This window comes from Antedon bifida, chromosome 7, assembly GCF_963402885.1.
Source record: "Antedon bifida chromosome 7, ecAntBifi1.1, whole genome shotgun sequence".
In the NCBI taxonomy this organism is placed as follows: domain Eukaryota; kingdom Metazoa; phylum Echinodermata; class Crinoidea; order Comatulida; family Antedonidae; genus Antedon; species Antedon bifida.
The window spans coordinates 12,624,672-12,649,276 of record NC_136232.1 but is presented as its reverse complement, the minus strand read 5'-3'; the positions used below and the strand labels follow the sequence as shown (position 1 = coordinate 12,649,276).

The 24,605-nt window shown below is 32.3% G+C and overlaps 3 protein-coding genes across 8 annotated transcripts; 1 reads left to right on the top strand and 2 right to left on the bottom strand.

The window, feature by feature from the left end:
* Positions 1 to 20: 20 nt before the first annotated feature.
* On the bottom strand, positions 21 to 7,913 carry LOC144848659 (dnaJ homolog subfamily C member 25-like). The gene is made up of 10 exons (XM_078705493.1): positions 7,754 to 7,913; positions 6,698 to 6,726; positions 6,270 to 6,329; positions 5,832 to 5,934; positions 5,491 to 5,597; positions 2,832 to 2,969; positions 2,619 to 2,683; positions 2,114 to 2,309; positions 1,695 to 1,760; positions 21 to 1,202 (listed from the first exon to the last, which is right to left on the bottom strand). The coding sequence occupies exons 1-10, from the start codon at positions 7,848 to 7,850 to the stop codon at positions 1,083 to 1,085; spliced, it is 981 nt and encodes a 326-aa protein (XP_078561619.1). The 5' UTR covers positions 7,851 to 7,913; the 3' UTR covers positions 21 to 1,082.
* Positions 7,914 to 8,274: 361 nt separating this feature from the next.
* LOC144848660 (glycerol-3-phosphate phosphatase-like) lies at positions 8,275 to 15,317 on the bottom strand. Its single transcript, XM_078705494.1, has 8 exons — positions 15,185 to 15,317; positions 14,615 to 14,682; positions 13,872 to 13,964; positions 13,296 to 13,436; positions 12,810 to 12,872; positions 12,161 to 12,311; positions 10,950 to 11,049; positions 8,275 to 10,256 (listed from the first exon to the last, which is right to left on the bottom strand). Exons 1-8 carry the CDS (start codon positions 15,276 to 15,278, stop codon positions 10,025 to 10,027), a joined length of 942 nt encoding a protein of 313 aa, XP_078561620.1. The 5' UTR covers positions 15,279 to 15,317; the 3' UTR covers positions 8,275 to 10,024.
* On the top strand, positions 15,304 to 24,161 carry LOC144848657 (transmembrane protein 183-like). Of its 6 annotated transcripts, none has more exons than XR_013613898.1 (5): positions 15,513 to 15,648; positions 20,998 to 21,087; positions 21,610 to 21,943; positions 22,291 to 23,086; positions 23,130 to 24,161. XR_013613898.1 is itself a non-coding variant. In XM_078705492.1 (4 exons), the coding sequence occupies exons 3-4, from the start codon at positions 21,618 to 21,620 to the stop codon at positions 22,868 to 22,870; spliced, it is 906 nt and encodes a 301-aa protein (XP_078561618.1). In that variant the 5' UTR covers positions 15,304 to 15,436; positions 20,998 to 21,087; positions 21,610 to 21,617; the 3' UTR covers positions 22,871 to 24,161. The 6 variants fall into 6 exon arrangements, 2 of the variants coding, with proteins under 2 accessions (XP_078561618.1, XP_078561617.1); XR_013613899.1 differs by having other exon boundaries at positions 22,291 to 23,244; positions 23,328 to 24,161; XR_013613901.1 differs by having other exon boundaries at positions 22,291 to 23,442; positions 23,506 to 24,161.
* Positions 24,162 to 24,605: the final 444 nt, after the last annotated feature.

Below are 24,605 nucleotides of genomic sequence, written 5' to 3'. Positions count from 1 at the left end.
AACGTTGCTAGGAACAAAAGCAAAATATCTGTAATATATTTAGATTTTTTAAAATGTAGAACAATTTTAAACAGCATTAAATCCAATAAAAAGGTCTAACAATGAGATCGAATCTTAAAATGTAATTAATGCAATTGTGAAGATATAAATAAATATTTGTGAGGTAAAGACATAACCTAACGAACCATTGTTCTTGTAGAACTTTCTCTAGAAAAAAAAAAAAGTCCCCAGTTGTTGTATTTAAAAGGGGAAAATCAAAATAATAAAATGTTTAGCTACCAGTTCTATTTCAATAGAGAAAACCATCCTTGCATAAGATTGAATACATTTAGTTTAGTTGATGGCAAGCCTGTCCAATGACAATAGAAAATATAGAGACATAGAAAAATTTACCTTCAATGAATCATTTTCAGATCCAAAATTAAACATTACCCTTATTATTTTCCATTAAAGAGAAAGTAACAGATATTTTAATATATTGCTTGCCTACTGAATAGTTCAATGTTCATAACTGTGTTAGGGTGTGAGCTCCGGAGATCAAAGAGTTTATCTGTGGTTGCAATACGATCAGTTCTATGCCCCTTAACAGACACCGTACGCCATGGAGAATATGTACATAGTACAGTACTGTTGGTATTTGTCGCTGCCAGTCATAAGATCAAAGGACTGTTACGAGTTGTTTTATTGCCTTGGTTAGAGCTATTTCACAGTAATATTAAAAAAGTTGTGCAGTGGGTGGTGCACTGAAGTAAATGTAGTATCGTATGTGGCATCAACATCATCTCAACTAGGGAAGATTAGTAGGAGTCACCTCTTGAAGCTCTGTTTACACTATCAAACTAGTTTGACAAAAAAAGTGTGATGTGCTCAAATATGATAGTGATATGACATCATCATGTCCATTATATGGGCACATCACATTTTTTTGTCACATAAAAGTTGATAGTGTAGACAGAGCTTTACAACATGTTGGTTACAAATGCATTCACAAATTTGAATATACCCCTAAAGAGATTTTGTAAGCATGTTAAGCCCCCTAGTGCACATGTTGGGCACCTAACTAATTAATACACAAAGTTGTTTTAATCTTCAAACGTCATTCTTCCAACCCCCTTATTCTTCATATACCTTCTATACATTTTATATTTGCTATTATTTGCTAACTTTCTCTTTTCCTCTTCTACAAGTTCCTCTTTAAGTACCTACAAATATAATAGATAGATAGAACTTTACAATGAATGACAATTTACATTATATATATCACACCTTAAAGACTTGCTGGTCTGCATATAAATATGACGATCTTATTTGGGGTGGATTTTCTCATTATCACAGATTTACTCTTCCTTATTTATAAATAATTAATTTCCAGTGTATCACTGGTAGGTTTAAAGTTTCTTTAAATAAATTGTATTAGGGATAGAAGAAGCAATCACTGAGGCCTAAAATCTACAGTACAAAGTTCAAAATGGGTTTGAAAAAGAGAGAATATATATTTTATACAGTACAGTATAACCTTTGCATATAAATTTGTATGTCATTGGTACATTACATTATGTTTATGGGACATCTTCAATAATGGTTAAATTTAGTATTAGCCCAGTTTAAAATGTTTAGTAAAAATCTTGCTCTGTGTCTAATGAAGTCACTTCCAAAAGACTAGTTTAACATCAAAAAGGCATACATAACTTTACCTTAAAATTGTCTAATATCCAAGCTTCCCTCTCAAAATACACATCTTTCTGTTCGTCAGGAATGGCCTAGCAATAAAAAATAATGTGATTAATTAATTAACATTGCAATACGTTCATCTTTAAGAACTGTGATAGCTTTTCCTGATTTTATTATCTTTAATGTTGTGTTTGCCAACCAATTAAAATGTATTCATACAATGTCTAGGCTATTATCATATGATCAGTTGTATGTGTTTTCATTGGCAAATTAGGAATAGGAACAAAGCTTACGAGGACACCATTGGTACCCAACAAGGTTTCCCATAGATAGTGGTGTCCCCTGAATAAGGGTTGGTTAGTGTTAAAAGATAATATATTTCACAGGAAAGTTTCCACTTAATATAGGTCTAACTTTAGAAAATAAATAAAAGTAGGCCTACATCAAACTGCCCTTGTGATACTTTCAAGTGGCTCCTTATAAGGTATTTCTTCTCCTCATCCCCATATTCCTCTTTCTTGATATTAAACCTCCAAATCCATCGTATATACCATGCAATGTATTTATATATATAATATGGAAATATAAATAGCTGCACCCATAGTACATCCACAACACTTGGCTTGCAGTATACCCCTCTGTAGAAATAGTAAATGATAGAAACTGAGAAGGCATGATTACAAAAAAAGATCATTAGTTACAAAATAAAAGGGTTCCTTAAAAACATTTAATTAAATAATGATGCAGTAACTACTTTTTGTTTGCTCTTTAACATTATTTTTCTGCAATAATTTAGCAAGCATATGTTGGGAATCATTACATTGTTTACTGTAGTGACTGCCTCATAAACTATTATAACAAATAAATTAAAATCATATGTTATTGCAGTAAATGTACATTTTACTGCAGTAGAATAAGTATTAAAATATTTCTAATATTTATCCTACCGTATATCTGCATTTTCTTCTACTATTTTTCTTAATATTTCATTTTCTTCTTCCTTTATTTCCTCCTGATAATAAATTAGGAAATCATATTACTTATATTTATTATTTATTTGTATTTTCTTATGTATTACTGTCAAAGAGAGTTAATGAATGTGTATTGAATTGAATATACATTGATAAATTACAGTGTGAAGCAAGTTGGATCAGCCCTACCTTTGTTCTTTTATCTTTCTTCTTTTGCTTTGATAGAAGTCCTTGCGATGAAGCCATTTCCATAGCTTTTAGTCTGTACTTTGGGACCATCATAATCTGACTGATTGCTTCATTGTAACGTGCCCACCAAACATAGTACTGAAAATGAATTAATAATAATATTTTTAAATCTTTGTCTATTAAAATGTGACAATGTTTAATTCTAATTAAAATTTTAAGTGTGTTTGGCAGGATAGCGATAATTATAATAATTTGTATTCATCTATATATAACTCACAGTAAATCTTTTCCCTGTGTTTGATTGTCCTTTATTATGATTAATTTGCACCCGAGTTTGCAAAATAAAAAGTATCTTAAACATAACAGAAGATACTGTGTTGTTTCATGTACAATGTATCCTATCGTTTACTAAAAAATAGTTGAAAATTGTCATGTTATTATTACAGTATATGGGCAATTCTATGGTAACATACTGACATTTTTTTGTATTCATTCATTCATCAGTATAAAAGGGTTTAAATATTGTAGAAAAGAAGTATAAATCTAAACTTTGAGGTAAATTTATTCTTGAAACTTCCAAATACAATAAAATTGGCAAACTTCCAAAAATCAATATCTATAGTTAAATATTGATATTAATATGAATGGTAACAGCCAGACAAAAAAAAACAATTTTACAAATATATACTACTACAATTTTATTGAATATATTTGACCAATCTTTGTGGTAACATACCCATTACATGAAATAATGTATCGGGTTCATTAAAAAAACTAATAATTGCATAATACAATGCAAAAATATGTTTTAAACTGTACAGTATATGTTACATTTGAGTCGAGTATTGTGGATTTAATCATATTGTTGGTTTACTTGATCAAGAAGTTAGAATTTCAATGTGCCATAGGGATGGCAAGATCAAAATAAATTTGGTAGGTATATTTCCTTGAGTACCAACTGAAAGTTCTCATGATATCTGCACATGCATTGATTGTGAAGAAAAGGCTAACATGGCTAGGACGCAGCTGGCAACATTTTAAAAGCCCAATCTTGACATTAGGATTCTCATTTAAGAATGATTGAGCACTCTTTTAAGGGACATTACCAAGAAACGTTTGGACTGGCATCTTGTCTGCCAAGACAAAGTCCTTTCTGTTAGCACTTTGCCAAGATATGTCATCTCTTATGTAGAAATCTCAGCTTTAACTGCAACATCTTGAATGCTATTTCCATTAAATTCTAGTAGATGTCCATCATCATCAATTATATACTTCTTTGAAAGTCTTCTCACATATCTACTTCTTTGTTTAGGAGTAGGAGGTAAAGTTTTTTCAGTCCATTTCTCCATTTGTTCCATAACTTGTTTTGATATACCTATATTCTCGGCAGCCTTTGCTCTTTCTCTACTCTTCCTCTTATACTCTCTTTCAGTTTCTAAATACTTGTTTCGTTCTTTGATTGTCATATTCTTTCTCTTTTCTCGTTTTCGTTTCATCTCTCGCTCTTTCACCTGATCATATTTTCCTTCCTCCTTCAAGCGCTTTCGATAACGCGCCATCTTTTCCTTAGGTGTTAACGGCATAATGAATTACTTCGCATAAATAGAGAAATCTGTGCTGAATGACATTCAGGTGACAAGTGGTTAAATTAAATGTTACTGACTTTTAATAATCACCTTCAAGCAGTCACATGATGTATTAGACCAATAAGAATTAGTGTTAAGTTGTATTATTATTCAAATCACTGTTATTTACCTTATTGTTTTTGAAGGCGTCGCCAAAATCTACAGTAATTGTCTTATTGTGTTTGTTGGGTATTTGCAGTACACCATTCTTAGGAAGCTTGTCTTTTGTTATATATTTTGATTATTGATTATAAAGCATATATATTGAAATAAACTTTACTGTGAAAATGCTGGCTATGCTTACTGTAATAATAATATTTTAAATGGAAATATGTCTGTATCATTTTTTTTTTTAATCACTTAAATATCCTAAAAGTATTGTTATTTATTCAGGCAAAAGATACATTTTACAAAATATAATACAAATCAACAAATTAAACAAACACAACGCAAAAAAAAAATATAAAATCATAGTCACTAGCTGCCAGGAAAGCACAAAAGCAGCCTAAGCCACGGTCACCAATTAGGTGTGTACCTCCAAAAGTATATAACATTATTTTTAGTTTGATGTCAAACATAAGATTGCTGAAGTTGAACATTTAAAAAATTTAAAACAAATCGTGGAATTGACCAAAATATTTTGTGGATCATTTTCAACTATGTTATGTTCAGTTGTTAGATGTTTCAATATAGAAAACAATAATGTTTTGGTTAAATATGTCAAATCATTATATTTTTTTAAATTATCCGAACTACCCCTGTCCCTGGTTCAAATCCTGTTGCATGTCAGGATTTGTTCTCAAGACAAGACAACTGCACTCCCAAAGACTTGTGTGTGTATGTTTGACAGAATGATGTACTGTACTGTATGTACAGTGAGCAAATTTAAGATTGAAAAACCTTGTGCCTAAAGCTCTGTCTACACTATCAAACTGTATGTGATGTGCATGTATATAGACATGATGACATCATAACAAACTAGTTTGATAGTGTAGACAGAGCTTAAATTTAAAAATAATATTAATACTGCTCACCTGAATTAAGGAAACAACTGTAATTGTTACAGTAACAACAATCTTGGGGTCAACTTTTGGAACGACCTTTCTACTATAGTACCGGTAATAATTTCTGTACAGCTCATCTGAAAAAACCCCATTAAAAAGTATTTATTGTTCTTGGTTTATTTAAAAATATAGTGTAATAAAAATGGTTTTTGAAATGTGTCCTTTATAAGTTTGTAACACTTATATTTTTCACAATAGGATCATCTAATTATACTGGATTAACTAACATATGTTTAGTAAAAATTATAAATAGATATTTCTTCTCATTATGTTATGATTACTGTACAGTGTTTAGATAATCTTTATCCTACCTGGATTATCCAACATATAATCATAATCTTGTCTGGAATCTTCTTCCTTCAAGATTTCATATGCATTGCTTATGGAAATAAATTTCTTTTCTCCATCTTTTCCCTGAAAAATTATACAAATTTGAGTTTATATTTTATACCATAATAGTAGATTTGCAGCTGGTTGGTTAACATGTTTTCCAAGGTCCGGGGTACGATCCTGATCTAGAGTCAAGATTGTAAACTGTTTTTATTCTACTCTACTCACTAAGCCTCAAATGAGATAAATATAAGCATCATTATTTATCCATCTTGCAGTGTTGGTAAGTTACTGTTGGATGTGTTATAATGGAAACTGTTTATACCATTTTATGTATGTCCAGTATCTTTCACTCTGTTAAAAGTTCATTTTGATATTGCTTATTATTAATTTACAAACAATATTGAATTCATCTTTACCTTATATTTGTCGGGATGGTAAACTCTTGCTAAACGTCTGTAACTCTTACTGATTTCTCCCTTAATATAGAAAACAATTGTATAGATATTTACAGATATAGAGCTGCAACATCTTTTTACCAGTGTATAATACATACACTATTCACTCAAATAGTTTTTATCACTTCTCAATATTAATTGTGTTGTATTTTTTTCATATATAGGGGTATTTATTTGATTATACATGTTACCATATTACACCCAAATAAGCTATAAACCCTCCTGAACAACCTTCCACCCAGGGCGATTGAATAAATATGTCAAGTGTTTGACAAAAATTGGGGTGGCATGCCCAGTTACTACCAGCCACCTAGATCCACCCCTGGCTAAGTAGGTTTCTATTGAATGATGCAAAATACATTGTAATACACTGCAGTAGGTCTACTTACTTTTGTTGCATCCCTTGAGATATTCAAAACTAAAGAAAAAAATTGTTAAAAAAGACAGAGATTTAGTTTACTGTTTACGATTAAGGATAATTGCAAGACAGCTTTTTAAAAAAATATTATTAGATTTGTTAGGTTATTTTGTTTTTAAATTAAATTTTTAATTTAGTATTTTCAACAAAAGGGATACATATTATTAAATCAAAATTGACTTTTAAAAATTTTAATTTTGTGGTAATGAAATGGTTTTAATGAACTCATCACACACCACAGCAGACAGATTATAATTCATTTTGATTATAACAAAAATAACGTGAAAAACCATTTCTTATATATTTTGCAATTTCTTTTTTAATATTTCATTTAATCTTAGAAAGTGTATAAAATAGTTTTTTAATTGAATTTCTCTAGGTAAAGCACTTTATTTTACAATTCAATTGGTTTCAAAAGTGAATCAACAAAATGTTATCAACTGTGTAATCATTTTCACTCATTAATTCCTTTATTTTTTATATAAGTTTTTTTGTAATTTTTAAACTTTGTAATGCAACTTATTTCAACTTTTTGGCTGCCAACCTGCAATATTCTTTTTTATACCTGAATAAAAAATAATTAAAAATCATTTGCATACAGTACATCACTATTCTATTTGCATACTGTACACCTGCACCACTACCAGTATACTTCAAATGTTAACTTGCTTGTGATTGACGTAGCCTAGCCTAGCTAGGCCTAAGTTGCTAAAATCATTATATGAGAACCTTTAAAAGTCAGATATGATAGAATTAGTCTTAGAATCTACAGTAGACTAGGGCGGGTCTGTATGCCTGGAGCTGGTGAGATGTAGGCGCAATAATTTAGAGGTAATTTCACCATCACACATTTATAACAAATTGGTCGTCAAAAGGACACAAGGTGGCTAGCACAAGAAGGGACGAACCAACTTTAATCAAACATACAGTGTCAGCGAGCAGCAATAATCGCCACAACACTAGCCTAGCCTAGCTAGGCCTACCAGAGACACGCACTGTATGTTCATAATAAATACATTATGCCTACCATCATAACAGTTCTGTTTCCCACAATATAAGCCTTCAATAAGTGAATCACACCCTTGTATAAAACAGAGAAAGATAAATACGCCCCTCAGTCCCATTTTGTTTTTGATATTTTGTAGTTTTTACGGACACATTTTGTTCACTCGCGACACATCGACAAAAAAAAGCAAAATTTGCTGCCGGCGGTTTATACACTAACAAAGCGTCAACCTTTAAGGGAATGCGTTAGAAGTTAGTGGTTGCAGATTTGAAATCATTTTATAATTTAAAAAGGATTAGCTATATAATAATATTTAGAATAGTTTTCAAAACTTTCTTTCAGTCGCAACATGCTGCCTTTTAATTGTAACATATATCTCTCTCATCGGAATTCTAAACATTCTTTCTGGAAACATGCAAGACTTTTGCACTCAATTTTTCTCAAGGGTGTAAGACAGGAAAATTCATCGTTAATGCATATTGGCCTCCTGTACCAAAACAAAATATTATAATTAAACTAATCAAACACAGTATATGTTATTCCTTCACTCTGTATTTAATACATCAAACCTTTGCAGCAGTGGTCAACACTATTTCAACTGAGTATATATATAATATATATAACAGAACAATGCAATAATTAAATTATTGCACTGTACTGCATTTCATTAGTTGTAGAAATCATTCATTATGTAAAACAATTTTCTTTGCTATTATTACAATATCAAAGACTATGTCTAGTATGTATATTTGTATAAATTGGTATAACTGCAAAATTTCAAAGCGAAAAATTAATTTTACTACATAATGGCGTAACGGCTATGAGTGCACACTGGCTAAATCCAGGGCCACTAGACTGAGTTGAAGGGACAGAGCATAAGCGGTCCAATAAACCAGCGTTAGAGGGCCCCTTAAGAGTGTTAAACCAGTGGATTTTTCTGCGTTATGCCACTGAGTTATTGTGCTGAGATTGGCATTGGCAGGCAATGAGTGGTTACATGTCATTCCCAGGTAATACTAGTTTGCAACTTATTATAAATACATTTATGTCTGTAATATCAACCTTTTTACTAAATGATTATTTCATAGCCCAAACTAAAACAATATACTGTACATCTAAGGTACTACCAATCCTTTAATTAAAGTACTACAGTGTTATTACTACAGATTTTTATCTAAATCAAAACCCTATTGTAAAATTGGTTTTAATTGGAAATACATTTGTTACATCTCAAAATTGGTTCCTACTTGGATGCAACACAAGGACGTACAGTAAACACACCACAAGTAATTTGACCAATCATGTAATGATGGACGATCATCCAAACTTGATTGGCCAACTCAATTGTGTTGCACAACTTTGTTTTGTCTTTACAGCCTTAACAGTCAGTTAGATCCAATAGTATTCAAATTGTGTTAAATGTTCAGTGATTTGTCCATTAAAAAAAAAAAATGTTTTACCTTATTACCATAGCAATTAATAATAACATTTACTGCATGCCTACTTAAGTACTAGACATATTTTTCAAATTTTACATTTTACCCCCATTTCCCCATACATATTGTATCCAATTCACAATGCATGCATGTATAATGTTTACTAACACATTTAATAGTGTGCTTGTTACTTGTTTGGATATTGATTTATTTTATGATAGTTTAAATGTATTTAATGGTAAAATTGTTAAATCTCTATAATATTCCAATCTTTGTTTATGTTATTGTTGCTTATTTGAATTTACTATTATAGTTTATTATGTTTAGTTCAACCTGTTAGTGGCGGTTTTATCGCTGTTGGTTGTGAACTGAATACAATTTTTAAAAAAATTACCAAACATAATGCATACACTACCATGCATTGGAACAATAGATAAACTGAACAATACAAATTATCTGTTTAAAAATAGAAACATTCAATAGCTACCATATGCAGTAGAAGTGTATATTAAAATGAAATTGTGATTATGTCTTCTACAGTAGTACTTTCTTAACTTAGATTTTCGTCCAATGTGTTGTCCGTTGTACAATAAAAATAATAAATAAAAATTATTACACCAGCATGTGTCCAATATATTGCCATTTCTGTATCATAAATGTCATCACCAATTGCATATTATAATATATAAATCATCCACATGAACACAAAGGTGCTATTACTGTATACAATATGAATATAAACACCTTTGTGGGTCCCAAGCTAAGTTTATAAAACATTTGTTTTACCAGGGAAGAGTGAATTCACTCTTTCCTGGTTTTACTATATCAGATCGTAGTTCTCATTATCTTTAATTCTTCACTCTTTTTTTACCAATTTGTGTAAGTCCCCAAATGCAGGAATGTAGAAATCTGGAACTAGTTTTTGGAGGGATTCAGATGTGCTCTGCTGATTGTGTTGGACATCTTCCAAACTTGATATACCAGTTAAAACCATAAGTGTCTTCAGATTACAATTCTTGCCAAGTAAAATATCTGTATCTAACCTATCACCAACCATGACTGTTCTTTCAGGATTAATCAATGGAAACCTATAAACAAACAATCATCATTAATCAATCAAATCACTTGCCAATTCACCATAATCTTTGAGAACAACATTTGTATAAAATAGATATTTTTTATGTTACTGTATTATTAAGTTTTTAGTTAGAATATATTTCATCCAATTGTGACCTAAGGCCACACATGGTTTATAATGAAATGAAAATAACCAGAACACAGGGGCAAAAATTGACCAGAACACTTTTTTCAAAAGATGAACTAGGTTCTTCAAGTGCACATTAGCACAGCATGGACCTACAGTTTTAAGTCCTTAACCTAGACCACCAGTACTATGATACCATATTTGGAAGAAAAACTTTGTTTACTTTAGAAAAATTATTTATGGAGTAGAACATTTTATTTTTTTGTGAATTTTAAACAGGAAAGCAATCAAATTCTTAAATGTATTGTAATATATCATAATTTATTTTGACTAACAAACAAAAACATGGAGATGTTAATTTTGATGTTAAATGTTTTTATATTATGTATCTAATTTTTATAAATTGTCATGATTGTTGTAATTCATTTTTTTTAACTGCAAGAACAATTGAAATAAATAAACCTTGATTATTATTATTATTAAAATATGAACTGAGAAAAATGTAAATTAATGAAGCAGGATTATAAATATTGAGAGGCACTCCACATTGTAATACCAATAAACCATTAAAACTTACTTTTCTTTGACACATTGAAACATTAGTTCATTTGGTTTGCCAACCACAGTTGGTTGCCTAGCAGCAGCTTTTGTTACAAAGTCTACTAAACATCCAGTACCTAGAAACAAATTTGAAAAAAAATAAATACATATATATACAGTACCAACAATAGACAGACCTGGTAGTATAAGCTAATATATTTTCAGCTCTTGCTTATTAAGCCTCCTAAAAGTAGCATATTTATTTGAAGATTATGAAAACTGCATTTTTGTTAAAGATGTATTGTCCCTTGAAACACAAAAAAATGAAGGTCAAAATATTTTAAATTTAAATTGGCCATATCAAAGTAATATTAAAGTTATTCACTTTAAATCGAAAATTCAAGCCAAAAGCAACAAGTTTACGTAATTAACAGGTAAATTAGTTTGATTACATTTCGTCTGGAAAATCGTCGCGAGCGAAAGTAAACAAAGATTTCAAACCATGAGTACGCATTATGTATATGCTAATTACGATTGTTTACAAATCGTCATGGTTGAGAAGATGTTTTCACACATATCGTGAGGAAGTTTTATGATTATGCATACAGAGTAGCCAAACAAGCAAGTTTCATTATGGGATATGTCTTGATCGAAAACTTTGACTGGAAGTCAAAGTTATTTTTAAAACAAAAAAATGTCTGTATTTCAGTTAAATGATTTTTTTTTCGAAAAATTTTTGGTGATAGTTAATAACTATTATGATACTTCAAAATGACCCACCTTTTTTCGAAATCTGTTATTTTTTATTTTTTTGGAATTAGTCAAAGGGACAATACATCTTTAAAGTAATTGTATCAATTTCCACTTGGCAGTTACTCAACAGTCCACATTCAATGTATGACAATGCATGTCATTTATGTTACAAATAGTTTACCCCATAGAATATTAACGCTATATGTTGGCACCATTCAATTGCATTGACCACATGGTCTCTATGTGCAATCTATACACATAACATTGAGATACCATCCAGGAAGAATGCGTAAATTATGAGTCATAATGGTGTATTTTCATTATGTCTGGCACACATTAGCATGGCGCATTACGCACAATTCACAGATCACAAATTTGTAATGAATGCAAACATTATTTACATTGCTCTTAAGTTTCTATGCACGGCCCCTGCATCACCACACATTGAATGTAGATGCAAGCATCAAGAGCACATATTAAGACAATGTGTCTCACCTGGAATAACTCTACCCTTGTTTGGTATAGGTAATCTGCCATCTAGGTTAGTGGCTATGTATGGAACACTAGGGTCAGTAAGGTAACTTGCAGCACGACAAACTTTACGGAATGAAATCAAAGGATCAAAACCAACAAGCACACCTCGCACCTATAGAAAAATATAAATAGTATTTGGTGATTTATGTTTTATCATCATAATATAGTGCACTATAAATAGGCGGATCCAATTCAGCAATTTTTAGGCCTTGTGATTCTCGCCACCCCCACCTTCCCCAATTTCAAAACCCTAGATCCGGCTGCACTGCAAGTTTACTATGAATCTCCTCAGCATTTTTTCTTGGTTTACTATACTCTATCAAGACTGAGATTTTGTTCAGTCTAAAGCTACAGTGACACTTGTTCCGTCGGTAGACCGCGCTATTCAATCCTTTATATGGTTTTCCATTATTTAACAACACAGTGCCATCTTTCGTTCCATAGCTTTAAGATTACTACTACATGTTGTGTGTTCAAAATATAATTATATATAATAGCAGGTTGGCATACAATGCAATACCAATCATGTAACATGTTGATATTATGATTGGTACTATATGCCTATTCCTGAATGTGTTTTTTACTGTTATTCCATCTAATTTATACTAACCTCTGGATCAAGTTCAATATTGGTCCAGTTGTGGACATCTTCACCCTCCTCAACATGGTCGTACTGTGTGTAAAAAGAGATTAGAATTAATTTTAATTTGCTTACTGCATAATTCATCTTTTTTTATATAATCATGTTTTTTCGCAATTTAATAATCATATCCTTTACAACACAAAATTAGGAGGGAGGTAGTGGGGTGGTATAGTCTTCATTAAATTCCTCTGCAACATAAAATTAGAGAGGGATGTGTGAGGGGGTTGGGTGGATGTGGGTGTCTTCATAGGACAGGAAATGTCCACATGGCTCATTTTGCATGAAAATCACTGCCAATTTGAAGTAGAAAATAAAGTATGAGGGGTGAGCGTATACATAAACCAACAGTATGTATGTATGTCTGAACAAATAGTGTAGAAACAATTTAACACAAATGGAATTTTAATGCCCATGCCAAGCTTCAAAGTGTATCAAAATAAAATGGACATTTACTCCTGGACCAATAAACGGAATTCCTTGTATTGTCAACTCTTCAGCGAGCCCTGATCCACCAATCAGATAGATCTTTCCACTGAACTTTAACTTGTGTTTAAGGTACAGACCAGCTACATATGCGGTGCCAAATATCTCATCCTATACAAAAAGGACACACACCGTGTTAGTGCATTGATTCAGTATAAATTAAATTAAGTAAGTATACCTCTGTATTTGTTCAAGATTGCCCCTTTTTTTTGTCAAGAAACTATTTGATTTGTGACCTCTTCTAAACATTTTGAGTTATTTGTATAGATCTTTAATATAGGTTTAAATAGTAAATAGGTCTACATAGCGCACCCTCGGCATTTTGCTAAGTATTCTGCTCAATTTATTTGTATTGGTTAAAATAAAATACACTATTGTTATTAACATACCCAAGTATAATTAAATTTATACAGTCATGAATGATGTCAATGAAAACATCTTGTTAAAATTACTTGTAATAATAAGTAACATACAGTATTATGTAATGTGAAAACAGACATTCACGTTCATATTCAGGTTTTACAGTACTGTATAAATAATACCAACCTCTGACACTTTGAAGCCTAATCTATTGAACTTTTCTATATACTGTCGTCTTGACTTTGTACTATTATTTGTTACAAATATTGGCTGTTTACCCTGAAATAGAAATACAAACATTTAATGTTATTAATAGCTCACTAAAAAATGTATAAGAATAGATATTAAGTTGCAAAGCAAAGAAAATGCTGTTTCTATATTCTTTATATACCATAAAACCTCTTTTTTTAGGACTCTTGTGGGTAGGCTTCTTTTCTAAATGAATGCTGTAAACATTTTGTGAATTGCTACTTCAATAATGTGTATGTAAACCCTGCCAATTTTACATATTTGAGAAACAAAGCAGACAAGAAGATACAAAATGCAATCAAAGTACCTTGGAAAATAATAAACTATAAAATAAATAAATAAGGCTTGACTGTTTAGGGTTATAAAGATCGTTAATATATATTGATATAAATAGGATCATACACATTTCTATTCCTTTAATGCCTAGTGTGCTTGATTTCGAGATGGATTTTTCGAGATTACTTTTTTAGGCCAAGTTCCCTTTTGTGTTTCCTGCCAATTTGCTTTTAATTTACAGTGCCAGTGTTTTTTGTTGTTGTGTTGTGCAATAAAGAATTAAGAATACTGAATTTTAAAAGTGATTGATACTTTTTATGAACTTTGAATTAAAAAAAATGTGGGTAATAAAGCAAAAAGTGTCTCTCATTTATAAGCTGAATTAAACAATTAGATTAGCTTACCATCTTTCTAAGCATCTGGATAGTTTCAACTGCACCATCTATTGTGTCATTTGAATTCCACAATACACCTGCATGCAAATTTAAATAATTATTATGTGTACAGTGTAAATGTGGTATTCACCTTTTGGGGTTGCTAAAAAAAGGAAAGAGTGGGTGAAACGAATTTAAATCATTTTGCAATTAAATCTTGAGCATGATGATTGAAACTAATGAAAGACTTATCAGACACTCCTGCCATAATTAATTTTAAGAAATTATTTCTAGGCCTAGGTAGAATTGAATTTAATTAAAATGTAAATTCAAGAATATAACTCCGAAAATGGAACAGATTTGTAACATAACATAAATATATTACATATTACTATTATTAGGGGGCCTACTAGGCCTAGCTAGGCCTAGATAGTAGTAAAAATGCAATGTACTGTAGCTATATAACTGCACACTATTGTAACTCTAGTCGGATGATCCCTCTAGTCTACACTTACCAGGCCCTAATCTACTGGTCTACCTCTATAACTAGATCAAAACTTTTATTTTTTTAGGGCGAAACGACTTATTGACAGTACAAACCATCACAATCGATGAGCACAGTGTCTATCGAGTCAAGAAACTGCCCAGCATTTTCAGTGGTCAACTGCTGACACTGACAGTTTAAAGAAGACATGTTTGGTTTGAAACACAAGACTATTGATTTCCAATGACTCCTAGAAACATAATTTGTCAAATATTTACAATTAAATAGTATATTTTGATCGAGGAAACCACACAAAACAAACTTTAACGCCTAGGCCTAGTCTTTTATTATAGCCTAGCCTAGAGGTGGTAGGCCTATTTTGTTTTTATAGTACGCGCGCCCTCTTGCGTGTGGTACGCGTAAGTTCATCATTTTTTTGTTTACATTTTTTTCTCCTCGGTTCAATGAACAATTATCGAAAAATGTTTCAAAATGCATAATAAGAAGAAAAGAAAAAATAATCGACAATGTAGACGACATCCCGCTAAATTCCATGTAATGTCTAAAATTCAAGAAGGCTGTAAGTTTTCAGCAAGGCTAGGCATCTATCCTAGGCCTAGGGCCTAGAGTAGAATCTAATTATACTGTAGGCCCTCTAGTAGTCTATAAAAGTAAAATAGGGTGGTATGACTTGGCTTATTTGATAGGCTTTAGAGGAGGAATATCGGCATTATCAAGTAGTAGCTCAGCCTGCCTACTAAATACTAACAATAGTGAGTAGACAAGCACTGAATGTTTGACCTGAAATGTTGTACATTCATTTTATCAAATTTATACTGCTCTTTTATATTTAAAATATAGATGTTATGCGCGATTTGAACGATTTGCGCAATTTAAAATTGCGCAAACAATTCCTTGCGCAATTTGAATTGAAACATGTGTTTCAAATTGCGCAAGCAACGTATTAAATTGCGCAAGTAATCTGCAAATTGCGCAAGGTTTTTCGACAGATTGTGAAATCATGCACACTCATATTTTTATAGTAATTTCTAAGAATGATTCAAAATTAAAGATAATATCGCATTTCCTTATTTTAGTAGTGAAAATATTGTTATTGTTAGCATACCGTCGAAGACCCGACGAATGAAAACGAAGCGGTGGTGTTCCCGGCGGGCACGGCGGGCGGCTAATACTACTCTAGCCTACCAAAGATAGACCTTTGAGCCTACTGGCTATGTTTGATAGCAAGTCTAAACGTTGGTGGCGTTAGACTATGTTGTGTATCAGAGCCATATATAGAGAGAGTTACAGCATTGCGTTCACGGATTTTAGAAAGTCACGTGGTGTGCACGCCGGCCATGTTTGTGTCCAACTATGCCTATGTAGCGTATGGAGTCGAGTCATTTGCTTCGAAAATGTATAACATTCACAAGGCTTTAAATATCGAATTTAATATCAAAACAATCAATTTGTTTAAAGGTTTTTGTTAAGATAATAACGAAATCATAAAGTTACTGCGAACATGATTTTAAACAACAAAATGTAAAAACAATGCATTACTATAGAGAATCGCTGTACAAACTAAACGCGCACGCGTAGAGCGTGCATGGAGCGCACAACCAGAGCCGTTCCGAAATTGCTATTTTTGTTGTTTTAAATCATGTTCGCAGTAACTTTATAAATTTTTTATTATTTTAACAAAAACCTTTAATCAAATTGATTGTTTTGATATTAAATTCGATAATTAAAGCCTTTTGAACGTTATACATTTTCAAAACAAAAGACTCAACTCCATACGCTACATAGGAATAGTTGGACACAAACATGGCTTCTAATCCATTCGAAGTCGTAACTCTCTCTATATATGGCTCTGTTGTGTATTACTCACTACATTAATTTTTGTTATTTTTACATTTATTATGATTTATTTCAAGTTACAATGAGTGATAATATTATTTAATTGTGTATACCATTTATGCTGTGTATTATACACATGTTATCTTCGCATTTATTATGTTTCATTTTATTAGTTTCCAATAAATTATTATTGTTAACCGATCGTCGACGTTGGCACGCATTCTTGTAGAATTCTGCTGCGCAATTTGAAAATTTTACAAATTGTGCAGCGCAATTTGAAATTGCGCAAAGATTTTCTTGCGCAATTTGAAATTGCGCAAGTTGATTGCGCAATTTAATATTGCGCAAGAAAATCTTTGCGCAATTTCAAATTGCGCAAGAATTCTTTGCGCAATTTCAAATTGCGCAAGGATTTTTTTGCGCAATTTCAAATTGCGCAAATCGTTCAAATCGCGCATAACATAGACATTTGTCGTATTCAATTGGGAACTTTCGTTGTCAACGTAAAGATTCGTTGAGTACTTTTTGTATTCGAATTGTAAATTTGTGCTCAACAGAAAGTCATTTCAATAGAAAACATTGCAGACAACGAAAGCTTTTTCGTTAAGAACAATCTCAACGCTCAAAATACTCCGTTAAATAATTAAGTACTCAACGGAAAAACTACTCAACGGTCCACTCGAATACGACATATACCATACAATTGAACGTGAAGATCAAATCATGAAAAAAAAAGATTTTTTTCTATCATAATTTCAATTATGTCAGATCCTAATAGTGGGACAACTTTATTTGCCAACATCAATTTACACTACAGCTATGTTTTATTTTAGATCCACAATCATTGCTTATACTGTTCCCTGAATAATTTGATTTTTAAAGACCCCTTCCCTGCAATTTTGGACGTTTTTTGGAAAATAATACATATATATCACTTTAAAAACATTAAACCATGTCATTCCTTGTCTTAAATGTACGTTTTATGGTAAATTATGATAAAAAGTGAGAAACAATGCACTACCTAAGTAGCTCGCGGCGATCGACCTCTCGTGGACGGTCTTAGGCCTAGCCTAGCTAGGCTTAGTTTTGTAGGCCTAGCTGGTAAACATCGGTAACGTACGAACATCGTACGCTAGCTATATACCTAGCCTGACGTTGTATAGTTGCTGCATTAATTGTCTTTCTATTTTTGCCAGACTCCGTTGATACAAATTGGGGAAAACCCGGTATTTTCGCTGAAAAGTTAGGAGTCTTCCATTTGTGTTGGCCTCACGATCGATCGAAAAGTGGGCGAATTACAGGTGAAAAACAAAAATATCAATCCGCGCGCAATGCATTTTGGGATTTATAGCGGGCCGCTATAATTATTAGAATCGACTTATTTTTCACATTTTTAACCGTTTAAAGACGAAAAAAGTTATCGCAATAGGACCATAGTATTATTTTTACATTAAATATAGTTTGTGATCTTAAATTAGATCTAAAAAACGTAGGGAAGGGGGCTTTAATATAATTTATAATTTTAATGTCACATATAGTAATACTATATAGTTGTTATTCATTGACCAAAAATTGGATGAGAAAAAACAATTATTTACTTTAAAAACAATTCATCTTTTTAAAGATGTGTTGTCTCTCTGAAAAAAATAATTCTTATTAAGAATTATTTTTTTTATCTTAAACAAATTTTGTTGAATATGCCATTTTAATGTCGCCTAACAATAACTATCCACTTTGACCAAAAATTGTAATTTAAAGCAAAATTTAGAACAAATTGGCTGCCAGCCAATGGGTTTTAATGGTTGAATTTAACCATTTATAATCATCAGTCATTTTATAATTAAAGACACCTTCCCTACGTTTTTTAGATCTAATTTAAGATCACAAACTATACTTAATTTAAAAATAATACTATATGGTCCTATTGCGATAACTTTTTTCGTTTTTGAATGGTTAAAAATGTGAAAAATAAGTTGATTCTAATAATTATAGCGGCCCGCTATAAATTCCAAAATGCATTGCGCGCGGATTGATATTTTTGTTTTTCCTCTGTAATTCACCCACTTTTCGATCGATCGTGAGGCCAAAACAAATGGAAGACTCCTAACTTTTCAGCGAAAATACCGGGTTTTCCCCAATTTGTATCAACGGAGTCTGGCAAAAATAGAAAGACAATTAATGCAGCAACTATACAACGTCAGGCTAGGTATATAGCTAGCGTACAATGTTCGTACATTACCGATGTTTACCAACTAGGCCTACAAAACTAAGCCTAGCTAGGCTAGGCCTAAAGACCGTCCACGAGAGGTCATTCTTTAAGTGAAAACATTTTTTTTTCTGTTTTTTTTTCCACTGGAGTGATTAACTTTATTAAAACTACAAAATAATTTATTCAAAGTCTGATTTTATGAATTTTTATTTTTTATGTTTTTGAGGGACAATACATCTTTAACCAAGTTCTATGGAAGTGAATAACTTTATTAAAACTCCCAACTAGCCTATTTAAATTGATTTTAATCATCTTCCTTTTTCATGTTTTTAAAAAATTTTCATTTTCGACAATGTTTTCAAAATGCTATTGCATCTTTATCCCTAGTAGTACGTACCCCATAGTCTCTCTGAAAATAAAGTTTGGGGGAAAAAGCTTGTTTTATGCTTATAAAATTCATATCAAAGACGATAAATCTAAGTGTGCCGAATTGCCTCAGGGCCTTCATGTTTTTAAAAAATTTTCATTTTCGACAATGTTTTCAAAATGCTATTGCATCTTTATCCCTAGTAGTACGTACCCCATAGTCTCTCTGAAAATAAAGTTTGGGGGAAAAAGCTTGTTTTATGCTTATAAAATTCATATCAAAGACGATAAATCTAAGTGTGCCGAATTGCCTCAGGGCCGAATCGTCCCGGGCCGAATCGTCCTGGGCCGAATCATCTCAGGGCCTAATCATCCCGCTACCGTTTTAATGGTTGAATTTAACCATTTATTTTGTCATTTTATAAGTGAAAAGATTATTATTTTTTTTCCTACTGGAGTGACTAACTTTATTGAAACTACAAAATAATCTACTGTATTCAACGTCTGATTTTATAAATGTTTTTGGGGGACAATACATCTTTAACCAAGTGAAATTATTATTTTCTTATTTTTTCTATGGAAGTGAATAACTTATTAAACCTCCCAACTAGCCTATTTAAATTCTTATTTTAATCATCTTCCTTTTTCATGTTTTTCGGGGATGAACACTGTTGACCACATTTGGTGGTGGCCATTGCATAATTTTAACCATTGCAAATTTGGAACTGAAATTTGGGAAAACCCGGAGATACTGTAACCTTGGAAGCTTTTGCCAAATTGGCAAAGCCAATTGATGGAACCGAATTACCCAATTCAGCCTTGTATACTGCAATGGAGGAAGCTATCTAATCTTACCTTGTTGATATTAGCCATTGTAAGCTAATATTAAAATTAACCAGATATGTCCATTCAGTGTTGTAGTAATAGATATTTTTAGATCAAAATTGTTTCACAATCAGAAGGCATTCATTAAATGAAGATTTCACTAAATGCATTCATATTGTTGCTGTAATATTGAAATTGATTTAGAGATAGCATGGAGATAGTAAAACTATAAAAGGTACAGTAGGTATGCTTGCTAGGTTCTTACTTCATACTAGTTTAGTAACTACAAAATGCAATGAAGAATGTATGAGATATAGTTGAAATATGAGTGCTATGGTTCTGTAATGAATATTGTGGATTGAGAAAATGACATGCCTAATGTCAAAAATTGTAAAGTGTATTTTTTATTTCAGAACAAGTATATAGAACTAAAGATATATTGTCCCAAACAAATTGCATTGTATGCCAGATAATATGACTTTTTTCTGCTGTACTTTAAATTACAGTTTTTTTTTCAAGTAATATTTTAAATTTTGTCTACTCAACTATTATGTGACATTAAAATGACATATCCAATTTAAAAAGAAACAATATCTGTAATCACAAATGTTATTTTATAGTGTATATTTTAATTTAATAAAAACATTTTTGTTTGTTTTTTATATATTACAGCCATAACTTTAAATGACTATGCCAACACGTCAACAGCTTATTCATCAGACAGAAATGTGAAGAAGCTGAATTGCTCTATCACAAAGAAAGGTAATGTCATTCTTGCATTCTACTTTCATTTTAAGTACTGTCATACATGCCAACATCTACAGTTAAAAAAAATGGGAGGTGGTGTTTTTGTTAGGTCAACAGTGTCCTCTATCTATTATCAAAAGGTAAGGATCGGAGTGCAGTGTGTGATGTCACAAGCAGTATTGCGTGGTGGTTATGTGATGGGAATGCCCTTTTCATTGAGAAAAAAATCAGAAAATTATGACCGAAAATGGCCGTACAATGGCTTAAATATTGTAAATTTAATGTAGATTTTTAATGCAGAAAACCACACAGTATACATAAAAATGTAGTTATCTTTGTAAGCCTGGAGAAAATGTAGGAGCACAATATTAGGCTGGAAGACGAGTCTAAAAATGTGGGAGTCTCCCGGCCGAAATGGGAGTGTTGGCATGTATGCACTGTTATTATTGTATTGGTCACACGCAGTCGATTGGTATCTTTCTTCATGTAATATTTTCTATCAACATAGTCAATGTATTTTTGTTCTTATTTTTGCAGTTAAAAGCATGGACATAGTTGATGTTACTCAAAAAAAGTTGCAAGAAAACCTAAATTGGTATGAAAAAAACTTTGATGATGAATTTGAAATTGAAAATCTTGAAGAGCTAGATGTCACTGAAGATGAGCAATTGGATGTCAATTGCAACGTGCAGCCAAACGTTGTCCATCATGAGGAGGCGATGGTTAGTGAAGGATTAGTTTATCCTCCAGATATCTGGTTCCAGTTGTCCAAGTACATCGCACCGGAGGACGTCTGGAGGTTTGCTTGTTTATGTCATGATGCTTGTGCAGTAACAAATACTGTAGCATTCTGGAGGTCTCTCTATTTAAGGTAATAGAATATAATTTATAATAATATATTTTCCCCTCTTGTTATTGGCGAATTTCTTTTGCTGTTGGTTGGGTTTGGAAATAAAAAAAAAAAATGTTAAGTTTCGTTTTTGCTGATTGCTTGTGCCAAATTAAGCCATTTATTATGTTCATAATATCAAACAGGAAAAATATAATATCTCTATATATTTAGATTTTGGCTGTGACATTTTATTCATTAAAAAAGAAATTTATGAAGATTTTTTATTTTAGTACTATGTATAACTTTGCACTACTAACTACTTTTGTGAGTAATTTGTGATTACTTGGTAGTAGTGTATATTAAAAAGGTTTTTTTTTCTTTCTCAGACATAGAGATCCGAAAATTAAGCTTCCACAGAATTTGTCTAAAGAGCTAATTGAGGGAACTTATGGAGTCCGATACATCACAATATGTGCCTTATATCTAATGTATGAACCATTGCGTAGAAAAACTGTAATCAACAGCCCTATTGGAGAAGGAACTGTAAGTCCATATTCATTAAAAAACCAGATATGTAAGTACGTATGGTCTCAAGGAAACCCAGGTGCGGAATTTACATATTACCTGATGTTTGAAGAACCTGTTTCTAAAAAGAATAAACCATTGCAATTTGACAAGGACATTTATGCCAGTAACTATAGCTATCGGACAATTTTAAAAGTGTTTTGCCGTAACTATCAAAATCTACCACAAGCCGAAATCATGGGATTGCAACTAGCTGATGTATTTTTCAACGTTAGCGGTGACATGCGAAATCATAAATTGAGGCTAGTTTTTCAGAGCGAAAGAACACGTCGGCGTGGTAATCCCAGCCTCACAACAACAGTGCTAGATCCGGTTGTATGGGTTCGAATCATACATTGGTGGCATCCACAGTTTCGCAATTGTATAGAATGTATAAAGTGATATTAGTACTATATTAGTGATTTTGCTAAATTGTTTTATTTCATACCTTTTATTGCAAGAAACAGGAATTACTTTGAAAGCTTTGTTTCTTTCCAACCGGAGGGTTTGCAATTAATTGGTTCAGTGCAGTAGCTAGGAGAATAAAAGTTGAAAAGTTCTGGCTGGGGAGAGTGTAAGTGGAGGCTGAGGAGAGGGTAAGTGGAGGCTGAGGAGAGGGTAAGTGGAGGCTGAAGAGAGGGTAAGTGGAGGCTGAAGAGAGGGTAAGTGGAGGCTGAGGAGAGGGTAAGTGGAGGCTGAGGAGAGGGTAAGTGGAGGCTAAGGAGAGGGTAAGTGGAGGCTGGGGAGAGAGTAAGTGGAGGCTGGGGAGAGTGTAAGTGGAGGCTGAGCAGAGGGTAGGTGGAGGCTGAGGAGAGGGTAAGTGGAGGCTGAGGAGAGGGTAAGTGGAGGCTGAGGAGAGGGTAAGTGGAGGCTGAGGAGAGGGTAAGTGGAGGCTGGGGAGAGTATAAGTGGAGGCTGGGGAGAGTGTAAGTGGAGGCTGGGGAGAGTGTAAGTGGAGGCTGAGGAGAGTGTAAGTGGAGGCTGGGATAGGGTACAGTAAGTGGAGGCAGAGGAGAGGATAAGTGGAGGCAGGAGAGAGTAAGTGGAGGCTGGGGAGAGTGGAAGTTGGGTCATGATGCTGGTCTTGAGCTGTACTGTATTTTGTATTATTATTTTGCATTTTAATGATTAATAATCTTGTTGAGAAATCTCATAAATGAACATATCAATTAGTGGTCAGGCTGATACTGACCAACCACACAGGCGCTAGAGCCGTGTTGTTTTCGGGTCATGTACCAATACTTTAACTTATATTTTAAAATAGTGTACAATAGCAGCTATGCCTCTTTTTATGTATATTGTATAGCTTATTTAAATGCTAATAATAACCTTAATATAATGATATTATAGTTGGATTTATGAAATTATATACAGTAGAATGCACTCAACAGAGCAGAGAAAAAAAACACGGTACTGTACTGTGTAAATAAGCTGTTTAGAGGCCAACATGTCTATGGCACAGTAAATGCCAAAATAAATTATGCATTATGTATCCGGTATCTCGTAATCTTTATATAATAATACAGTATTGTAAATCTTTGTTACACTATACAAAGCCATTAGATAGTTTTATTTTTTACCTCTCCATTCCTTTAATTTAACAAACATAACAACACTATTGTGCTGACTTTGACCCAAAAATGGTGCTTGGTAGATATAAATCAACAACATTAAGGTTATGGATTGCGACAGTATGGTTTATGCAGTGGTTTAATGTGCCATAAGAATATGATGACACAGACAGTTCATAATGTCATCTTGCGTACCAGTCCCCCTATACATCTCGCTTGTTATAGGCATATCTGACTGCTATGTTTTGAGCTAGTTTCTAGCTTCTCAGACTCCTCGCTGTTTCTGTTCAAGTGAGTTGATCTTATGTGACACATTTATGAATTTAATCCCTACCACTAAATCTCGTAAGTAATGTAATTACTCCCTCCAATTAAAGCCCTCGCTATCAAAGACTCCCTCTAATTATTGAAGACCACATTACCACAGCCATGGATGATCGTCTATCTTTTATCATTATTTATTCAGGAAAAAGATACATTTTACAAAATATAATACATAATAGTAATAATAACAATAATACAAATCAAAAAATTAAACAAACACGATGCAAGGAGAAAATATAAAA